Raw genomic sequence first — 22,184 nt, forward strand, 5'->3', positions numbered from 1 at the left:
TGCTCCCAACTGAGACCACCGCCTGTGGAAGGGAATTCCACATCCTTGCCGCTCTTACAGTAAAGAACCCTCTACGCAGTTTAAGGTTAAATCTAATTTCTTCTAATTTTAGAGAGTTGCCATGTAAGTTTTATTCCTATTATGGGGTCACCAGTATGGTATTTATATATTGAAATCATATCCCCTCTCAAGCATCTCTTCTCCAGAGAGAATAAGTTCAGTGCTCGCAACCTTTCTTCATAACTAATATCCTCCAGACACTTTATTAGCTTTGTTGCCCTTCTCTATACACGCTCCATTTCCAGTACATCCTTCCTGAGGACTGGTGCCCATATTCCAGGTGAGGCCGGGCAAGAGTTTTGTTCTATATATTAATATATATATTTGTTAAATATATATATATAAAAAAAGATTAGTACTTTTTTTACCACTACTATTCCTCTATACTGGCTTTTTAAATTTAGAAATGCAGCAATTTGGAAAATGTGTTGAAGGTTTAGCACTGGGAAACACTTTTTGAAAGATAAATAGTGCATTTTATATACAACTATATAGATAAGACCAAAATGAGGGACAACTGAGGAGGAAAGAGGGACCAAGGGACTTTGTTCTAAATAAAGGACAGTCCCTTGAAATCAAGGACAATTGGGAGATATGCAATATGTGAACATATGAGGTACTTCAAGTATATTTTCAATGAACCATGTGCTGCATCTCTGTCATCAGAATTTGAGAGTAAATCCTGTATTTCAGCATCAAAAACAATGTCACTATGCTAAAATCAGAAGGTCCAATAATTTAAATCTAGGTCCTATAATTATTTCTCATGATACTGCAGCAATATTATGGTAGGGTTTTAGTATTTTCTTGTCATTCTGTACTGTACTGTGCTTCTTATATTAAACCCAGAAAACTAAAAGCATAGAGCACTGGAGCACATAATCAATCCTGGGGTAAAAAGCAGAAACGCTATGAAGGTATTAACAGTATATTTCAATTACATTTTCATATTTGAGAGGAATGTACCATCCAAAAGCATCATTTAATTAGGAGTGGAAGAAACTGAGTGAGCCACTGGCTTCTTAAATGTCTTGTTCCAACTCTGTCCTTAGTAGTTTAGGCTGTGTCCACCCAGCCTTGTGTGTTCCAGCTACTCCTGTTTCAGTCTCCATAATAAAAAATAACAAAAAAATCCAATGGGAAGAGTGGGGTTCCTGATACTGGACCTAGTAGGTGTGCAGATTCAGATTCACTCACCTCCAGAGTACGCAAGAGATAAAGAAGAAACTGTCAGGTAATGTAACTCTACAGCATCTGCCAAAATTTAAATATTGATTTTGGGTGGACTGGTCTTTTGAAAAAGCAGTGTGCATTTTAATAGGGTCCATTTTTAATTACATTTTATACAAACCACAGGATTTCTAAATGTGAAAATATGTGTACCACATGTCCACATCTACTTAACTTCTTTCTGTCCAGTATATATTTTTTTTGTTCTATTTATGTTATTTTAAAGGAACATTTTATAGACTTTTTAATGATCAAATAGTACAGAGACTACTCAGTGCAATGTAAGCTTACAGCATCAAAGCATGTAATTATGCTGCAAGAAATGTACATGAGCATGACATCACCTGTTATTATGTGCTCTTTGAATGCCTTGCGGGAAGGCATGGCTTTAGACAAAAGCAAGAACACAACACTCATTTCATTCATGTTCTCGTTAACATGTCACCATAGGCCATGCAAAATGTTGAGTGCCTATTTGTGATAATTATGGCTCTGTGATTACCCTAGTGAAGGCACTGCTAGAGACTCACTCCATCATTTTCTAAAAATACAGACTGCAATACCATCACTTAAAACACTAATTTACTTATGGAAACACAATGTTTGCTTGTGTCATTCGATTTCCTATATTACTTGTCTGCTAAAGACTTTATTTACTATACTAACAACAAATGGCATTACTTTTTAAAAAAATGCAAGCAGCAATGTTGAGCATTATAAGAGAGACAATCAATTATAAATCAGCTTTCAGTAGATTAATGCACTACAATAAAAAATGATCTTAGAATAGTTGATATGGTTTGCTAATATTGCTATGCATGGCTTGGCTGCTTTTCCTATTTTGCTAAAAACTCTTGCTGCTTCTCAAAACAGCTTAACTGCCTCAGCTTCTTTAGCAAGGCAGTGGTCGTCTTGGAGGTGTGTTTGGGGTTATTATCATGTTGGAATACTGCCCTGCAACCCAGTCTCTGAAGGGAGGGGATCAAAACAGCTTAACTGCCTTAACTCTCTTGGGCATGGAGTTCACCAGAGCTTCACAGGTTGCCACTGGAGTCCTCTTCCACTCCTCCATAGCTACATCACAGAGCTGGTGGATGTTAGAGACCTTGCGCTCCTCCACCTTCCGTTTGAGGATGCCTCACAGATGCTCAATAGGGTTTAGGTCTGGAGACATGCTTGGCCAGTCCATCACCTTTACCCTCAGCTTCTTTAGCAAGGCAGTGGCCGTCTTGGAGGTGTGTTTGAGGTTATTATCAAGTTGGAATACTACCCTGCGACCCAGTCTCTGAAGGGAGGGGATCATGCTCTGATTCATTATGTCACAGTACATGTTGGCATTCATGGTTCCCTCAATGAACTGTAGCTCCCCAGTGCTGGCAGCACTCATGCAGCCCCAGACCATGACACTCCCACCACCATGCTTGACTGTAGGCAAGACAAACTTGTCCTTGTACTCCTCACCTGGTTGCCGCCACACTTGCTTGACACCATCTGAACCAAATAAGTTTATCTTGGTCTCATCAGACCACAGGACATCCACCAGCTCCGTGATGTCATCATGGAGGAGTGGAAGAGGACTCCAGTGGCAACCTGTGAAGCGCTGGTGAACTTCATGCCCAAGAGAGTTAAGGCAGTGCTGGAAAATAATGGTGGCCACACAAAATATTGACACTTTGGGCCCACTGTTATACAAGCTGTACACTCACTACTTTACATTGTAGCAAAGTGTCATTTCTTCAATGTTGTAACATGAAAAGATATAATAAAATATTTACAAAAATGTGAGGGGTGTACTCACTTTTGTGAGATACCGTGTGCATTTATGTATATGCAAACATGCCCAGACATTTGGGAGGAGCACTTCATCTCTTTGAATCAGATGTCGCTTTATCTCTGTCTTCATGTGACAGCACTGAGCTATTCAACAACCACTCGTAATTTCACATAAGAGGAGTGTGTCACTTGCTCCTCCATACCTGGAAGTACTATTTTTTTCCCTCTCAAAGATTGATTGTAGAGGTGAGAGTGCTAAGTTAAGATGAATTTAACTGCTTGCCGACCAGCCGCCGGCAGAATGGCACAACTGGGCGAAACTACGTTATCTTCCGTCGCTTCGCCTTTTGGCCACTAGGGGTGCGTGAGCGCGCCTGCAGCATGTTTCCGGAGCCGATGCGAGTGCCCAGTGGGCGCGATGACCGTCGGGCACCCGTGATCGCCCGTGACAGAGCAAGAACCGGGATCTGTGTGTGTAAACACATAAATCCCGGTTCTTTAGAGGGAGTAGACAAGTACTAATTATGAGCACCGATCTCTCTCTCCTCCTAGACAGTCCCATCCCCCCTACAGTTAGAACACACCTAGGGAACACAGTTAACCCCTTGATCGCCCCCTAATGTTAACCCCTTCCCGGTCCAAAAAATGTTTCAAAAGTATCCAATTTGTCTGCTGCAATATCGCAGTCCTGATAAAAATTGCAGATCGCCCCCATTACTAGTAAAAAAAAAAGATAATAATAAAAATCCCATATATCTATCCCCTATTTTATAGACGCTATAACTTTTGCCAAACCAATCAATATACGCTTATTGTGATTTTTTTTTGCCAAAAATATGTAGATGAATACATATCGGCCTAAACTGAGGAAGAAAATTTTAAATTTTTTTTAAAATGTGGGATATTTATTATAGCAAAAAGTAAAAGATATTTGGGGTTATTTGCGAAAGACAAATCCACTTTGCACTACAAGTCACTGAAAGTGCACTTGGAAGTGCAGTCGCTGTAGATCTGAGGGGAAGATCTGAAATGAGGGAAGCTCTGCTGATTTCTATCATCCAATCATGTGTAAGCTAAAATTATGTTTTTTATTTTCCTTGCATGTCCCCCTCAGATCTACAGCGACTTCACTTCCAAGTGCATTTGCAATGCACTTGTAGTGCAAAGTGGATTTGCCTTTAGTAAATAACCCCCATTGCTTTTTTTATAAAATTGTCGCTCTTCTTTTGTTTATAGCGCAGTGATCAAATACCACCAAAAGAAAGCTCTATTTGTGGGAAAAAAAGAACGTCAATTTTGTTTGGGTACAGCGTCACACAACCGCGCAATTGTCAGTTAAAGAGAAGCAGCGCCGTATCGCAAAAAATGGCCTGGTCATTGAGCAGCCAAATTTTCCGGGGCTGCAGTGGTTAAAGCTGCTGGGGAGGGTATTAAAGTGGTTATAAAGGCTGAAGGGTTTTTTTACCTTAATGCATTCTCTGCAAGGGTTAACGCTACATTTTTGGGGGAGGTACATTGAAAAATAGTCAGTTATTTACCTTGTTTCCCCACGCTGCATGACCAGTCCCCAAAAAAGTTTTATCTATGCTGCCTGAATCACAGCTCTTCAACATCATCGTATACAATGCAGGACTACTGGTCCTGCTTTGTACATGAGGATAACAAGAGCCAGTCCACATCCAGAGCGTATCAGACAGTAGGAGAGATTGCTGGCTGTCAGGGGAACAAGGAATAAGGTAAGTAATTAATGTTTTTTTATTATACTCCAGACAAAGCAAACAAAAAAAGCAGTTATCCCTTGCAATGTGGAAGGGGATTCGGTGCATGGGTAACTTTGCCTCCGGCCCAGAGTTCAGCTCTAAAGCATATGTGAACCCTTACCTTGTAAAATATCACATTCAGTTTAAAATAGAAATGCAAGGCAAAACATTTGAGGGTGGAGACTGTAAAGGGACGTCAGCAGGAGGCAGAGAAACAGCAGTACACTGATCTTCCCAGTGGATAGGTGTGCCAGTTTAATGTTGGCCATACACTATATAAAAAATTGGCCGAAATTCGGTCATTTGGCCAGTTCATTAGTGTTTCGCCCAGTTAAAGGGCACAAAATCCGTAATTGTTGGGACGTTTTTGAGCCGAAAAAACGAAGGACAAGTTTGAAAATACAACAATACATCTAATTCAACAACTTGCACTGAAGTGTTGATATTAATACAAATGAAAAATTTGAATAAGACTGCAGCTGCTGCACAAAGGAGCTAAAACCTTAAAGCGATATAAAGTATGAAACAGCGCTAGCAGCCTATATCAAACAATATACATCCTAGTGAATGGTGCCTTATACATCAGTGTATTTGTAACATCAAAAAACAACAAAAAGATATGCACAAAATCTGAAAATTGCATGGTGCTTCTGTAAAAAGTGCAATGGTGCTTGAAAACTTTAAACAAGTGAGGTGACTCCCCCTTCGGTGACCCCACTCACCAGAATTATTAGATCCTCAGCTTCGCAGTCTGGGATTAAAAAAGCAGTGATCTAATGATCTGGGGATATGCAGGATGGTTCCTCAGGAAACTCTTCCAAGAAGATATTTTATGACAGAAAGTATATACCACACTCCATGGATGGGAAAACCGAGAAAGAACTCATAGTGAAATACCGTTTACCAAGTTATCAAGCTCATTAAATGCGCAACTTACAGGATATTTGGCAAAGACAAGCATCAGTAAAAAACATCCGAGTTCGCCGCTGTGTGGCGTGCGTTTCACTGAGGCGGAAATTGTGTCACTGGTTAGTACGAACCGGAAGTACGTCAACGCGTTTCACGCCTCCTCCAGGGCATCATCAAAGTACATCATGGTACAACAGACACATATCAGGAATATGAAATGTTGGAGTAACATACACTTTGGGTAAGTGAAGGGAATGGATGTTTATGGCGGTTAGGGGCATTCTGTTGTGATTAAACTAGTACTTGATGCATGGAATTCGATTTAGTTTTGATTTTGTTTTATTGACAATAAGCAATTTCAGCTAAAAAGCAGATCTTCAACAACCTCAGAAATGACTCAATCTTTTATTGTGCTTATGTTTTTTTACTTCTGCTTATTTATCTTGGTGAACCATTTTCGTAATGATCTGATATACAGTATAGATACATGTATGTACTGTATATTTACTTACGGCAACCTTTTTTCCAGGAGCTTGATTTTAATTAATCAAAAGTTAGAATCATACTGTTTACACCAAGCTATTACTTTTAGCACATTATTGCAAACATAACAGTATTTATGAAATGTGTTGGCTTTAATGAAATTATAATTGGAGGCAAGGCTGTTTTGACAAGTGACTAAATCTAAGACTACAAATTTAACTGTCACTATATTATTACAATCATATAATGTCTTACTTATTTTTGAACAATAATTATTACCTGTTAGTCTTCTAACACATGACTAGTCTGGCAATCATAGGCGTGCGCACAGGGTGTGCCAGGTGTGCCTGGGCACACCCTAATCACCCCATGTGCATTAGCATTATCCAGGGACAGCACCAGGTGGGTGGTTGAGGGTGCCAGTGACCAGTGTAAATGCCCTCATTATATTAAAGGCTAGATTCAACAGTAGGAACACGTTACACCTGTATTTAGGGCGTAACGTAATATGCTCCCTATCAACTGTCTCCCACCACCAGAGCCTCCTTTCTGTGACAGCAGGTGGCGTTCATGTGTGTTTGAGAGTTGGGGTGCACACCCTAATGCAATAGGCTGCGCACACCTATGCTGGCAATTATGCTATCATCCATTTAATCAAACGAATATATCTAATAATCCAATCTTCTGTTTCCTGTTTATTTGCAAAGCACTGCACAAACATTGGTATTATATAAAGCCCGTATTATATTAATAATCTTTACCAGCAACAAGATTTAGGTTGGTATGTGTTTTATTAGGCAGAATGGGTAAACATTTTTTCCATTGGGCCTGTTCTACATTTGTATATTCAAATACATGTATATTGTGCTGAAGACAAACACATCATATCTATATTATAACTAACACAGTACACAGAGGTCTTGAAAGAGCTACATTGCAGAACCCAGTGCCCAAATGTTACTTTCCAGGCTAGCCAGTTAAAGTGGTTGTAAACCCTTACAACACACTTTTTACTACAGGTGAGCCTATAATAAGGCTTACCTGTAGCTACCCTGGATATCTCCTAAACCTTGCATGTGTCATCGGCACATGTGCACTGAAGCAAACTGTGCTTCAGTGAGTGTGCCATTACCTGCGGCTCCCGCTCGCATGAGCGGGAGTGACATCACCGCGGCTCCGGCCAATCACAGCGCCGGAGCCCGTGATACCCGGAAGTAACTGCAGGAGTGTTGTCGGCTGCCGGATTGGTGTACAAGGATGGCTGCGGGGGCTTCGATCTCAGGTAAGTAATTCATAATGAGCTAGTATGCTATAAATACTAGCTCATTATGCCTTTGTCTTGAAGGTTTTTTTTTTTTTTTTTCCTAGGGTTTACAACCACTTTAAGCTGGGTCTGGGATCAGCCTCCAAAGCTGTTGCTAAGGATATGCTGGATACCTGCTGTGTAAAAACTAGGGATGGGCTGTGTGTTCATTCGAGTCAAATGTAAGTTCGATTCGAACATCAGCTGTGTTCGCTGAACACATGAACAAATGGGAAGTTCGCCCATCGATGAGCGCCCCATAATGCACTGCGCTCTCACAGTGCATTGATTGCTGATGATTGACCAAAGTGTTGCACCTGACATGTATGCTTTGGCCAATTACAGCACAATGTACTGAGAGGTAGAGTGCCTTTGGCCAATTATGGTTTAGGGGCTAAGTCCATGCCCTACGCTAAATAAGGCTGCTGCTTACACGGCAGCTGTGTATAGTGTGTGATAATGGAGATTAGGCAGGTAGTTAGTGGATAGTGTGTTCAGTCAGTTTAGTGCGGTTAGTGTAGTGTACAGGCATACCCCACTTTTAAGTACACAATGGGACCAGAGCATGTATGTTAACCTGAAAATGTACTTAAAGTGAAGAAATACCTTTTTGGCACTGATGGGCACTGATAGGTGGAACTGATGGGCACTGACAGGCAGCAGTGATGGGCACTGATAGGCGGCACAGATTGCAGTGACAGGTGGCACTGATGGACACTAATAGATGGCACTGATGGGCAGCACTGATGATAAGTTACTGACAGGTGTTACTGATTATTATTATACAGGATTTATATAGCGCCAACAGTTTACGCAGCACTTTACAACATCGGGGAAGACAGTACAATTACAATACCATTCAATACAGGAAGGATCAGAGGGCCCTGCTCGTTAGAGCTTATAATCTAGAAATGGTCACTGATTGGTACTGTGATAGGCACTGATTGGCACTGTGGTGGGCACTGATTGGTACTGTTATGGACACTGATTGGCACTGTTATGGCCACTGACAGGCGCTCCTGATGGGCAATGACTGGCAGCTGATGAGCACCTCTCATGGAGGCTGTGCTGATAATCAATGTGCTGATTATCAGTGCAGACCCCCCCTCTGACAGGGAGAGCCGCCGATTGCCTTCCCCTGTCACCGCCTACCGAGGAAAGCCATTTACCGCCACTTCCTGGTTCACGCTGTGATCAGCCGTGATTGGTCACAGTTGATCATGTGGTAAGGAGCCACTGACTTACCACAATCAGAGATGCGGTGTGTCAGAGTGACACACAGCACCACTGATCGCCGAGCTGCGCGCCACCCGCGGGCGCATGCCGGCATGTTATCCTGCTGGATGTCATATGACGCCCAGTCAGGATAACTGGACCACCGCCCGGCTGTCATTCTGCTATAGGCCGGACGGGAAGTGGTTAAAGGAATTCTTCATTTTTATGGTTTCAGTTTAAGCATCATTCAAATCACTGCTCCTTTAAAAATGATCTCTTTAAAAACTTTTTTTTGCATTAATACATGTCCCCCATGGCAGTACCTAGGTCCCCATACACTTTTTATTGCAATAACTTGCATATAAGCCTTTAAAATTAGGAGTTTTGATGTTTCATGTTCGTGTCCCATAGACTTTAATAGAGTTTGCATGTTTGCTAGAACTTTTTCCCTGTTCGAGATGTTCTGGTATGAACCGAACAGGGGGATGTTCGGCCCATCCCTAGTAAAAACTTGCTCAAGCAGCATCTTTGAAGTCTTGATTGAAATCATTGAAGAAAATATGCATACATGTACAGAATATCTTGATTGTAGAAAAAGTAAAATAAAAAAATAAAAAAAAGAAGTTATCAAAAATATAGTTAGAGTTTTTCTCAAGCAGAACTGAAAAGGCACTAGCAGCTCCTGATTGGATAGATTGATAGCAGCGCAGCCATTGGCTCCTGCTGCTGTCAATTAAATCCAAAGACACGGGGGGCGGGACGGGGCCGAGTCCGGCATTCTGCATCTATGGACACAAATGCTGGACTTGGGAGTGCGCCTGCAAGTTACCCCCCCGGGAGAGCGCTTCTCCTAAGGGGTTATACCATGCGGGGAGGAGCTACCAGCGCCACCGGGGGGACCCCAGAAGACGATGATCGGGGCCACTATGTGCAAAATAAACTGCACAGTGGAGGTAAGTATGACATATTTGTTATTTAAAAAAAAAAAAACAAAGAAACTAAGCTTTACAATCACTTTAAACAGGACATAGCTTAACATCTTTTTTTTTGTTTGCCAGTGTCCCAACATTCTAAAGGCAGCAGTATAAACCAAATGTTTAAGAATTGACTACATTTCTGTTTGTTCAAACGGCTATAAAAAGAAAAACATTTTTTAATCTCTTGAAGTGGACTTGAATTTAAAAAAGGAAGATCAGCTATCCTTAATGGAACATTAGCTGCGAAGCATTTGGGTGGCACTATTTGTTAAATGTGGCACTAGTTTCAAAAGACTTGAATGAGATTTGGTGATGTACACATACTGTGTTGCTTACTGTTCTCCTTGCCGCACAGGAAGTTGTATCGTATCTGAGAACCTGAAGTGCACGGATAATCCTGCTCCTGCTTCATTTATTCAGTGGCTCCCTGTTTTCTAAACCTTCCCTGCTGCTGTTTATATCTTTCTTGATCAGACTTTGTTTCATCGGTGGGAAGCTCTGGCATAAGGAGACAAAGCCCTAGTCCCTCTACACAAAAACACAGTGCAGAACAAGGCATGGTAAATCAGTAACAGGGAAAAGATCAGCTGTCAGAAATCCACAGGCAATACAGTTGACTAGTCCACATGCCTTTTTTTGGAACAGCTTCCACTGTTTCAATCCTCTTTAAGTCTTTACCATATATATCAGAATCATTTTTGTTAAATATACAATTGGTAGGGTTTACTCAAAAATTTGAATAATAAATATTCCTACAAAATGTCCAATACTTAATCACATAGTAAGTACTACACCAGTTTTGAGCAGATAAAATTATTTGATTTCTGGCAGTTTTTCACATGCCATTTGCCTTTCTTTTGCACTGAAACACAATTTTTCCCTTTCCTTGTCTGGCGAGGTGGTCGTCTTTTCCAGTTTGTGAAAGTGGTCTTCTCTCCTTTACTCCATTCCCAGTCAGCACTGTTGGCACGGTTAGTAAGGCCTTCAAAATAAATATAATTAATCAATTTTTATTAGGACAAAGCATTATTATTTATATTAACATCCTGTTACAATTTCAAAAGTAAAGTTTAAGTTTATCACTCCTAGGTTTTACTGTTAGTAAATAAGAACCAGTATTTGCTACATGGCTTCCTGCCTCAAGGACATCTGTGTTTGATGTATATCTCCTGCTTACACAGACCTTAACTAGTTGTGGACCTTGGGTTTGATACACATGCCCAAAACACTTAATCAAAGTACACAGGATGTGTGTAGCATGCCCTTTTTATTCTGGTTTTGAAAACTCACAAGAAACAATTTGTAGAAACAGAACACAGTGCAAAACAGTGACCTTATATATCACACTAAGGCCATCTTGGTAGGGTCAGGTTAACATACAGCACAGTTTGAGATAATCAGTTAATGAATTCAATTATAATGGCATTTGCGAAGAAAAAGGTGTCCTTACCAGAGAGTAAGAAGAAGGATGAAGAAGGTAAGTAGATGAGCAAGAGAAAAGGAAAGGTTGAAGGAGGGGGTGAGGGATTCCCAGGGGGCCTATGCCTTTGTAAGAAAGCACATAATGGCTACAGACTATAAGACATGATTGCTTCATTATGGTTCAAGCAATGAGGAATCAAAGTTAGCGGGGTGGAATTTCCCTATCCACAGCGTCCATATTTTGGTATACTTGGGGATATAGTCGTGTAGAATAGCTTTGCTTTTGCCATGAATCATGGCACGTGTGACACAATTCTTGACCTCAAGCAGACTAAAAGTTTGGGTTTTGTAGGCATCTCCCACTGTCTGTTCTGGTCTGTGGTAATTTAAAAGTTTAAACTGAACGATGGAAATGTCTGGGGGATGTTGATTCAGGATCGCTACAACTGGGTCTGGGGCCATAGATTTATCCAGCACCATGAAAAGAAGTTAAAAAACATCAGTCCAAAACCCATGGACTTCTGGGCATGCCCATCAGACATGTAGGGTGCGTTCCCAGATCTTTGCAGCCCTGAAAGCACTCTGGAGGATAGTTGGGTACAAATTTAGAAATGTGTGCTGGGACCAGGTACCAGTGGTAGAGGACTTTATATGTGGTGTACAATGCAGCAACATTTGCAGAGCAAGACTTAGTATTAGATATCAGGCCAAAAAAAAGCATTTTTTTTTTAAATGTTCCTATTTAACCCCATATTTGGCTCTAATTAACTCCTTCTCCAGAAGTCCCTTGCATCTACAAAGTGTCTAGGACTCCTCCCCAGCCTGTTAGGCTGGCATCCATTGTGAGGATCTTCCAAGACAGAGAGAGGAAGGATTTCCCCAATTCCGGAGCTGGATTCCTGATCCACCAGGCCATGGATAACCTGGTCTTCAGTGTAAAGGGTTGTTTAGAGACCTAAAATTTTTGTCCCATGACAACAGAATTTTGAGTTGTAGAATTCTGCAGTGGAAATAGGCAAAGAGAACTGCCTCTAACGAGGCAACTATGAGCCCCACAACTCAGATGCAAACTCTTAGTGTCAAACAGCTCCAAAATTGTAAGGTCGGAATCCGGGAATGAACAAAAATAAGTTTTTCTTGAGGAAGAAAAAACTCTGGCCTGAGTTGTATCCAGTACAAGACTGAGATACTCCAGTCAGTGGCTCAGTTCCATCACTGATTTCTGAAGGTTTTGAGGGTCTACAGACACTAAAAAACATTGTTGGATGGGATCTGTGCTAACTGTTTCTTCAAGAGGAGATCATCCAGATATTCTAAGAACTTAGCAACGCTCACACAGGGGCTAGAGCCTTCAAAAACACTTGGGGTGCAGAGGACAGGCTACAAACTGGTAAGGTTGAGCACCTATAGAACCTATGGAAAGATGGGGACATGCAAGGAAGCATAATTGATGTCCACAGAGGCCAGAAAGTATCCTAGTGAAGGGAGGCTATGATAGATTTGGTGATTTCCATACAAAACCTTTGGACTACTTTCCAACCTTTCTACCGTCAGAACAATGGCAATGACTGCTTGACTCAAGAGATCTGCCAGAGTAGCATGGAGGTCTACTAATCTCTTCGGGGCCGGGTGAGAGTGTAAAACTCTAACTTGTAGCCAGATGTTCACGAAACCTAACAGACATTCCCCCCACTCTGGAAAGTGGGTGAATCCAATCATACTAATGAATATGTGTTACTTTATATTAAAGTAGAACTATAGACAAAACTTTTTTAAAATTTTGGATAGAGTAAAGAAGGGTTATAACCCCGTCAGATCTTTTAGCCATTTGTGTCCCATTGCAGAGATTTTCTTTCACTTCCTGCCCCAAAACTAAACAGGAAGTGAGAAGAAATCCCCACACATCAAAGGGAATACCTTGGGGACCGCCAGATCACCAGAACTAATGTTCCCATTGGAAGATTTCCCGCTGTTACTTTTTTGGGCATAATCCAAACTTTGTGATTTTCTTTTACTTTCACTTTCAATGATAATGGTAAACAGGACAAATAGAGAAGGTGATTCTCCTTAATAGGGATGGGCCAAATGACCCCCTGTTCGATTTGTACCAGAACTTTCGAACATCGCGAAAGTTAGGAACCAAATAACAAACCCTATTGAAATCTATGGGACCTAAACTGAAAAAATCTAAAGGCTTGAAGGCTTATATGCAAGTAATTGGGCATACAATGGTTATGGGGGTCTGAGTACTGGCCTGTGGGACATGTTTCAATGAAAAAAAAGTTTGTAAAAAATGTCATTTTTAAACGAGCAGTGATTTATTGATGCTTAAAGTGAAAGCATAAACATGAAACATTCCTATCAATATAGTGCCTGGAGGTCCCCCTAGACCCGGTTTACACAGGGCCGGTTCGGGCGACTTTGAAGCCGCCCCGTATAGCACGCCTTAAGCACAGCTTGCAAAACGACTTCTGTATAGAAGTCAATGCAAGCCACTCCAAAGTCTCCCCAAAGTAGTACAGGAACCTTTTTCTAAGTCAGAGCGACTTGAGTCGCTCCTATTAGAACAGCTCCATTGTACATAATGGTAGGCGCAACTTGTCAGGTGGCCTGACAAGTCGCCCCTGTGTGAACGTAGTCTACCTGTAAAGTGGCACATCTGTACTGTGTATAGAAGCTGCTCCATAAATAATTGCATTTATAAAGCCAAAAAAATTTAATTTTCCCTGCAAGCTTTCTTTATTTTGCAAGCAACAGCTTGGGGAGCCAGTCTGTATGATGAGGCCACAATGTTGTGCACTGGGAACAAGTTTAGAGATTTATTGGATAAATTCTGGTGTCTCGTCCACAGACTTTGGATAGAAGTAACAGGTGCGGAAAAATTGGGCTTTGGGTGTTAGTGGCGCCTTCACACCGTAACCTTATAGAGGTAAGGGTATGGAATTCCCTTCCACAGGCAGTGGTTTCAGCGGGGAGCATCGATAATTTCAAAAAAACTATTAGATAAGCAACTGAACAACCACAATATACAGGGATATACAATATAATACTGACATAAAATCACACACTTAGGTTGGACTTGATGGACTTGTGTCTTTTTTTCAACCTCACCTACTATGTAACTATGTAACTATACTCTAGATGAAAGCAATAATTGGCCTTGCTGTCAAAAATTGTAATGATATGTCCCTGGTTAACAGTTGCTGAAAAATTGGCCTTTGGGTGGCTGTGGTGCCTTCACACCATAACCCTATAGAGATACCCTTGATGAAAGCAAGAATTGGCCTTGCTGTCAAAAACTGAAATGATATGCACCTGTTAAACAGGTGTGGAAAAATTGGTCTTTGGGTGTCGGTGGCGCCTTCACACTGTAACCCTATAGAGGTACTCTTGATGAAAGCAAGAATTGGCCTTGCTGTCTAAAGTTGAAATGATATGCACCTGTCAAACAGGTGTGGAAAAATTGGCCTTTGGGTGGCTGTGGCGCCTTTACACCATAACCCTATAGAGATACCCTTGATGAAAGCAAGAATTGGCCTTGCTGTCAAAAACTGAAATGATATGCACCTGTTAAACAGGTGTGGAAAAATTGGTCTTTGGGTGTTGGTGGCTCCTGCACACCATAACCCTATAGAGGTACTCTTGATGAAAGCAAGAATTGGCGTTGCTGTCAAAAATTGAAATTATATGCACCTGCCAAACAGGTGTGGAAAAATTGGTCTTTGGATGTCGGTGGCGCCTACACACTGTAACCCTATAGAGGTACTCTTGATCAAAGCAAGAATTGGCCTTGCTGTCAAAAATTGAAATGATATGCACCTGTCAAACAGGTGTGGAAAAATTGGTCTTTGGGTGTTGGTAGCGCCTTCACATTGTAACCCTATAGAGGTACTCTTGATGAAAGCAAGAATTGGCCTTGCTGTCAAAAATTGAAATGATATGCACCTGCCAAACAGGTGTGGAAAAATTGGTCTTTGGATGTCGGTGGCGCCTACACACTGTAACCCTATAGAGCAGTGGTCATCAACCCTGTCCTCAGGGCCCACTAACAGGCCAGGTTTGCAAGATAACTGAAATACATCACAGGTGATATAATTTGCTGCTCAGTGATTGCAGTATTCTAGTCTGCATCTCCCTAAGGTAATACATAAATCCTGGCCTGTTAGTGGGCCCCGTTGATGACCACTGCTTTAGAGGTACTCTTGATGAAAGCAAAAAATGTCAAAAATTGAAATGATATGCACCTGTCAAACAGGTGTGGAAAAATTGGTCTTTGGGGGTCAGTGGCGCCTTCACACCATAACTCTATAGAGATACCCTTGATGAAAGCAAGAATTGGCCTTGCTGTCAAAATTTAAATGATATGCACCTCAAACAAGTGCGGAAAAATTTGTCTTTGGGTGTTAATTGTGCCCATGAAACCTACACCAAAAAAATTCTTCCAGATGAAATCAACACCCACAACGCTAGGCAGCCTAGAAGTCCTGCAGAGATTCCACATCCCTAAAACACTTAATCAGTAACATCAGCATCAGGGGTTTCATAGCTGCTGTTAATCCTGGACTGATTAATTTTGATAAATGTCAGATGGCTCAACGGAGTCTGTAGACAGACACGTTCTATTATCAGTTTTTATTATATGTTTTCGCCTCTAGATAATCGTACACCATGTGATGCAGATGCTGCCGATGGGATGTTGAAGCTGACAGCCCTGGGCAGCGAGGACTAAGAAAAATCGTGAAATCCATCACTTAGGTGGCCGCCTTCTTCACCGCTCCTCTCTTGACCAACAGAAGCATCAAAACTACGTTTTCCACGACACTGTAATCTACCAGAGTCGGGGAAAGCATTAGATAAACTCCTCTTTAAGATGTCCTCAAGAGATTTCATCTTCTGCACTCTCTGTTGGGACGGGATGTGTTCTGAGACTTTCTCCTTGTAACGGTGGTCAAGGAGAGTTGCCAACCAACAGTGATCCTTCTCCTTTATGCCACATATTCTTTCGCAGGCTTTGAAGCATGAGAGAGCCCATGCACTGCAAATTTGTGGAGGCATGAGAAGCAGACTCCTCAGGGTCACTGAGGATTACAGTGACCCTGTATCTGTATCTGGAACTGCCTCCTTCCAGCCACATACTACTCGCAAGGGTTCTGGGGATGGAAAATCATCTCTTATTGTTTGACGTATGTCTTCCTCTGCTTCAATGCCTTCAAAACTGTCTCTCCTCTTGTGTGTTCTGTGGCGTAGGAACAATGGTGTCTGCGTAAAATGGGCCTTGAGAGGAAAGGAAGTCCTGCTCTTCCTCCCGCTGCTCTGCCTTGAGCGCCCTGTACATAATGTCACGCAGAGTCTGCTCCAGCAGGAACACAACAGGGATTGTGTCACTGATGCATGCATTGTCACCACTCACCATCCTTGTGGCCTCCTCAAATGGTGACAGTACAGTGCATGCATCCTTTATGAGCAGCCATTGGCGTGGGGGAAAAAAAGCCAAGATGGCCTGAGCCTGTCGTTGTGCCATACTCACACATGTACTTGTTGATACTCGCACATGCCCTCTGCTACATGAGCAGCCACTGCAGCATTGCCAAAGTTGAGTTCCACATGGTGGGAATGTCACAAATCAGGCGGTTTATGGGCAAGTGGAATTCCCACTGAATTTCAGCCAACCAAGCACTGGCTGTGTATGACCGCCTGAAATGGCTACAGACTCTTCTGGCCTGCTTTAGCAAATTTTCAAAACCTGGGTACCTATTTAAGAAATGCTGCACCACCAAATTGAGTACATGTGTCAACTTTCTCTGTCAAAAGGTGGACGGGAGGTTTGTGGCATTATCGCAAACCACCATTCCTGGCTCCAGCTGGCGTGGCGTGAACCGCCTCTGGGCCTGCCACTGCAGAGCTGCAAGAATCTCTGCTCTGGTGTGGTTCAGCTGAAGCACTGCATGGCACCTTTTAGCCTGACTCATTGAATAGCTTCTTTAACGCTTAGGGGATACTTGTGGTTCATAGGACAATTCAGCAGAGGAGGGCATAGAGGAGGAGGAGGGGTAGAGCTGACAAATCTTGCATCATCACCACTAGCTGTATGGAGACATGGCGGCACAACAAGCTGCAGCACTGAGCCCTGTCCTGCATCCTTCTGTGTTGCAAGCAGAATTACCCAGTGTGCTGTGAATGAAATACTGTCCCTGACCATGCTTGCTGGACCATGTGTCAACAGTAACGTGGACTTTGTGGCTGACTGCCTTGCCCAACAATGCCCAACAATGCCACAACATCGTTCTGTTCTTAGTTATACCTTTAAGTAATGGCAAAGTTATTGCCAAATAAACAAGCCCATAGCAGAAATGTAAAAATTACTCTGGTCTATAGGCAGTATATAGGTGTGAGATCTGCACTGGTTAAAGTTCCCCTGTTGACATAACTACTTTTTACATGCAAAAGCAACAGTACAAACTTTACTAATAACTCAAATGCAGTACTGATTGCAGTTTGCTGAAAAACTTCTGCAAGCATTTACAATGAATGTAAAGTCAAAAAATTTTTTTCGGTTTCGAGTAGAATTTGGAATGGTTACAACCTATGTCATGCTTTTATTGCTATCTGGGGAGATTATTCACTCACTATTGATCCTGGTGACCACTGTCTATGGAAGGCTTTTATCAACCCTTACAGAGGAACCCTTGTAATAATTTTCATGTCATAGAGAACTCCTGCTCAATTATTACATCTCTAGCTCACTGCATATATGCGTGATCAGTAAGTTGTAAATATAATAATACATAAAATAATACAAATGTAGTATATCCAACATATTTGACACCCAGAGCAGATCGCACTCCCCTGCTCCTAAAGAAAAAAATAATTCATTGGAAATAATTAGAAAAATGTCCAGAAAAGAAACACTAATGCCCCATATACACGGTCGGACATTGATCGGACATTCCCACAACAAAATCCTAGGATTTTTATCGACGGATGTTGGCTCAAATTGTCTTGCATACACACGGTCACACAAAGTTGTCGGAAAATCCGATCATTCTGAACGCGGTGACGTAACACACGTACGTCGGGACTATAAACGGGGCAGTAGCCAATAGCTTTCATCTCTTTATTTATTCTGAGCATGCGTGGCACTTTGTGCGTCGGATTTGTGTACACACGATTGGAAATTCCGACAACAGATTTTGTTGTCGGAAAATTTTATAGCCTGCTCTCAAACTTTGTGTGTCGGAAAATCCGATGGAAAATGTGTGATGGAGCCTACACACGGTCGGAATTTCCGACAACAAGGTCCTATCACACATTTTCCGTCAGAAAATCCGACCGTGTGTACAGGGCATATCAGTGATAATTGTAGTGCCCCTTACATTGGTGGCCAGTGAAAAAGTGCCTTCTTATGTTGGAAGTTGGTGTAGGGGTCTCATACATTAGTGGCCAATAGAAGAGGGACCGCTTAAATGAATGGTTAGTGGTAGGACACGCTTACATCTTTGACCATTGCGAAAATTGCCCCCCTCGCAACCCGCTAAAATGATATTCAATATCAATGGCTACTGGGAGTTAGAAACTCTTCATTACTCAAGGAAGTCCTAGAAACCTCTGGAGGAACCCCAGATTTTCACAGAACCCTGGTTGAGAAACCCTAGTCTGTGGTATTGAAAGTGATGGAACATCTACATTTTCTGTCACAGAATTGTCACAGAACAAAGGATGAGAGGAAATATTTCAGTGATGAAACTTGTTATGGTGACATTTATCTAATAGGGGATTATCTCATTGCTTTGGAGAGCTTTCCTATAACTTCCTGCTGTGTCCCTGGAACAGGAAATGAAGGAAAATCTCCCAAATAAAACGCAGAGAAAAAAGATGTGGTTTTAACCATTCTCTACTCTATCCAAAACTAAAACTTAGCATTCTGCATAAAGTGAAGTTATGTTCACTTTTAATACCCAATCATGTGCAGGGGCATATAGCCGCCGATTTGGCATGCGATTTGACATGTCAAATCGCATGCCAAGTCGCTTCAATGTGAACTTTGGCTGGATGACTGAAGTGAACACAGCTTCACATTATTTAGTAAGCTAAGTGAATATTTAGTTTGAACATTCTCTACTCCTTTAGTAAATTGATCCCAATAAATTCAGGTGTGTGGAGCTCATTATGTAAATTGGCACATATTGCTTAATTATTATTACTATTTTTATAGAAAAATTTTGGATAACTAGGATTGTATATTTTGTATGTATATACACACAATGTTTAGGACATCATAACCTACAAATGTTGGCTAAATTTGAGGAACTTTATATACAGTGGGGACTGAAAGTATTCAGACCCCCTTAAATTTTTCACTGTTTGTTATATTGCAGCCATTTGGTAAAATAATTTAAGTTCATTTTTTTTCCTCATTAATTAATACTTTCCGTCCCCACTTTAACTCTCCTTCAATACAAATATGTAATATGTATAATGAAACCAAACAGCACGTCTATAGGAATAAACCAAATTTTATTGTTTTAGGAAAATCCCACGAAACTCCACCCAGGTTCTCTCTGATGTATTTTGCCCCCTATGGAGGTTATTCATAGCAGAAGAGAACATGGGGGAAATATGAATGGTTATATGAACATTACAACATTCCCACTTAACGTGACACTAAATTCTCATTATATAAAAAAAAAAAAATCAATATCTGAAGATGCGTCTGAATTACTAAATGCGCCAATTTCAACTGACGAATATATGAGGGCGATTAATATGCTTAAGCCCCATAAAGCCCTGGGCCCTGATGGCTATATGGTAGCTTATTATAAGGCATTTGCTTTCACTTTAGGTCCGAGTTCGTAAAAGCGTTTAACGATCTTTTAGAAGATCAGCCTATACTGAGAGATACTCTTAGGGCACATATTACAGTCACCCCCAAGGAGGGTAAGGACCATGCCCAATGTAAGAATTATAGACCTATCTCACTATTAAATGTTGACTTAAACATTTTTACACGGATACTAGCCTCAAGGCTACAACCTCTCCTTCAAAATGTCATCCACCCTGATACTCTGCTCCATCTGCTGCGGTAAGAATCAATGAGGTGAGCTCATCATATTTTAATATGAGTAATGGTACAAGACAAGGCTGTCACCTATCCCCATTGATCATTATATTAACCCTTGAACCATTTTTGCGACATGTTCGACGAAGTATTGATATTCAAGGGTGTTTGATCGATAAGTTGGATCATAAAATTGCAGCCTTTGCGGACGATATATTGTTTTTTAATACTTCACCAGAAACCACGTTACCAAATTTATTAGGTGAGTTTGTCCGAAATAGCCTACTTTCGAATTTTAAAATTAACATTCAGAAATCAGAAATACCGTATATACTCGAGTATAAGCCGAGTTTTTCAGCACATTTTTTTGTGCTGAAAGTGCTCCCCTCGGCTTATACTCGAGTCAAGCACTTTTCTGCAGCAGAAAATGACATTTTCCGAACCAACTTTGGGGCACTACAACATATCCAAAGCTAGGGTTCCTAGCATCAAGTGGCCCCGAGATTCAGGGCCCCAAAGTCGGTTCGGAAAATGTCATTCTCTTCTGCAGAAAAGTGCTTGACATTTTCCGAACCGATTTTGGGGTCCTGTATCTCGGGGCCACTTGGTTCTAGGAACCACAGCTTTGGATATGTTGTAGTGCTATTTCCACTGGGTTTGCACACCAAATTTGGGGTTCCTAGTACCAAGTGGCCCCGAGATATGGGGCCCCAAAGTCAGTCAACTGTGTCTATCTGCAGCAATGTCATTTCAGGACCCTTTGGGTCCAGAGACCCCAAATTAAGGCTGCAGCTAGGGGGCATCTAGGAACCCTTAACTACCGAGTTTGAAGTTCGGGGGACCTACGGCTGCAAATGGGCACAGTGAGGCATGCAAATGGGCACAGTGAGGCTGCAAATGGGCATTGTTGACCCTCTTTTCCACTTACAGTAGCTGCGCATTTCTCACCCTAGGCTTATACTCGAGTCAATAAGTTTTCCCAGTTTTTTGTGGTAACAGTAGGTGCCTCGGCTTATATTCGGGTCAACTTATACTTGAGTATATACGGTACTTAATATCACGCTGTCAACTAAACGAGTACAGGCTCTTCAATCATCATTTTCTTTTCCATGGGCATCGTCATTTTTTACATATCTAGGGGTCAAATTGACTTCTTCAATAGATAAAGTTTTTCAAGTAAATTTTCCACCGCTACTGCGAGAACTCTCTTCTGATTTGGAAAGATGGAATAAGGGTCCCTATACATGGATGTACAGGAATGAACTTAAAATGAACATTCTACCAAGACTATTGTACCTTTTTTTCAGACTCTGCCAATAGTCATACCAGAGTCTTTTTTAAATCAATACGCAGTGTCTTTATCAGATTTATCTGGGCAAAAAAACTTTGAGGAACTTTATATACAGTGGGGACTGAAAGTATTCAGACCCCCTTAAATTTTTCACTGTTTGTTATATTGCAGCCATTTGGTAAAATAATTTAAGTTAATTTTTTTTCCTCATTAATTAATACTTTCCGTCCCCACTTTAACTCTCCTTCAATACAAATATGTAATATGTATAATGAAACCAAACAGCACGTCTATAGGAATAAACCAAATTTTATTGTTTTAGGAAAATCCCACGAAACTCCACCCAGGTTCTCTCTGATGTATTTTGCCCCCTATGGAGGTTATTCATAGCAGAAGAGAACATGGGGGAAATATGAATGGTTATATGAACATTACAACATTCCCACTTAACGTGACACTAAATTCTCATTATATAAAAAAAAAAAATCAATATCTGAAGATGCGTCTGAATTACTAAATGCGCCAATTTCAACTGACGAATATATGAGGGCGATTAATATGCTTAAGCCCCATAAAGCCCTGGGCCCTGATGGCTATATGGTAGCTTATTATAAGGCATTTGCTTTCACTTTAGGTCCGAGTTCGTAAAAGCGTTTAACGATCTTTTAGAAGATCAGCCTATACTGAGAGATACTCTTAGGGCACA

General features: G+C 41.3%; 1 protein-coding gene across 1 annotated transcript in view; it reads right to left on the reverse strand.

Moving 5' to 3' along the window:
- Positions 1 to 6,053: 6,053 nt before the first annotated feature.
- FREM1 (FRAS1 related extracellular matrix 1) overlaps positions 6,054 to 22,184 on the reverse strand; it is a 267,168-nt gene continuing 251,037 nt past the window's right edge. The window contains exon 37 of the mRNA XM_073635658.1: positions 6,054 to 10,692. Coding sequence (XP_073491759.1) covers positions 10,499 to 10,692 — 194 coding nt within the window. The 3' untranslated portion in view covers positions 6,054 to 10,498. The remainder of the gene's footprint in view (positions 10,693 to 22,184) is intronic.

Source organism: Aquarana catesbeiana, linkage group LG01, assembly GCF_042186555.1.
Source record: "Aquarana catesbeiana isolate 2022-GZ linkage group LG01, ASM4218655v1, whole genome shotgun sequence".
Taxonomy (NCBI): domain Eukaryota; kingdom Metazoa; phylum Chordata; class Amphibia; order Anura; family Ranidae; genus Aquarana; species Aquarana catesbeiana.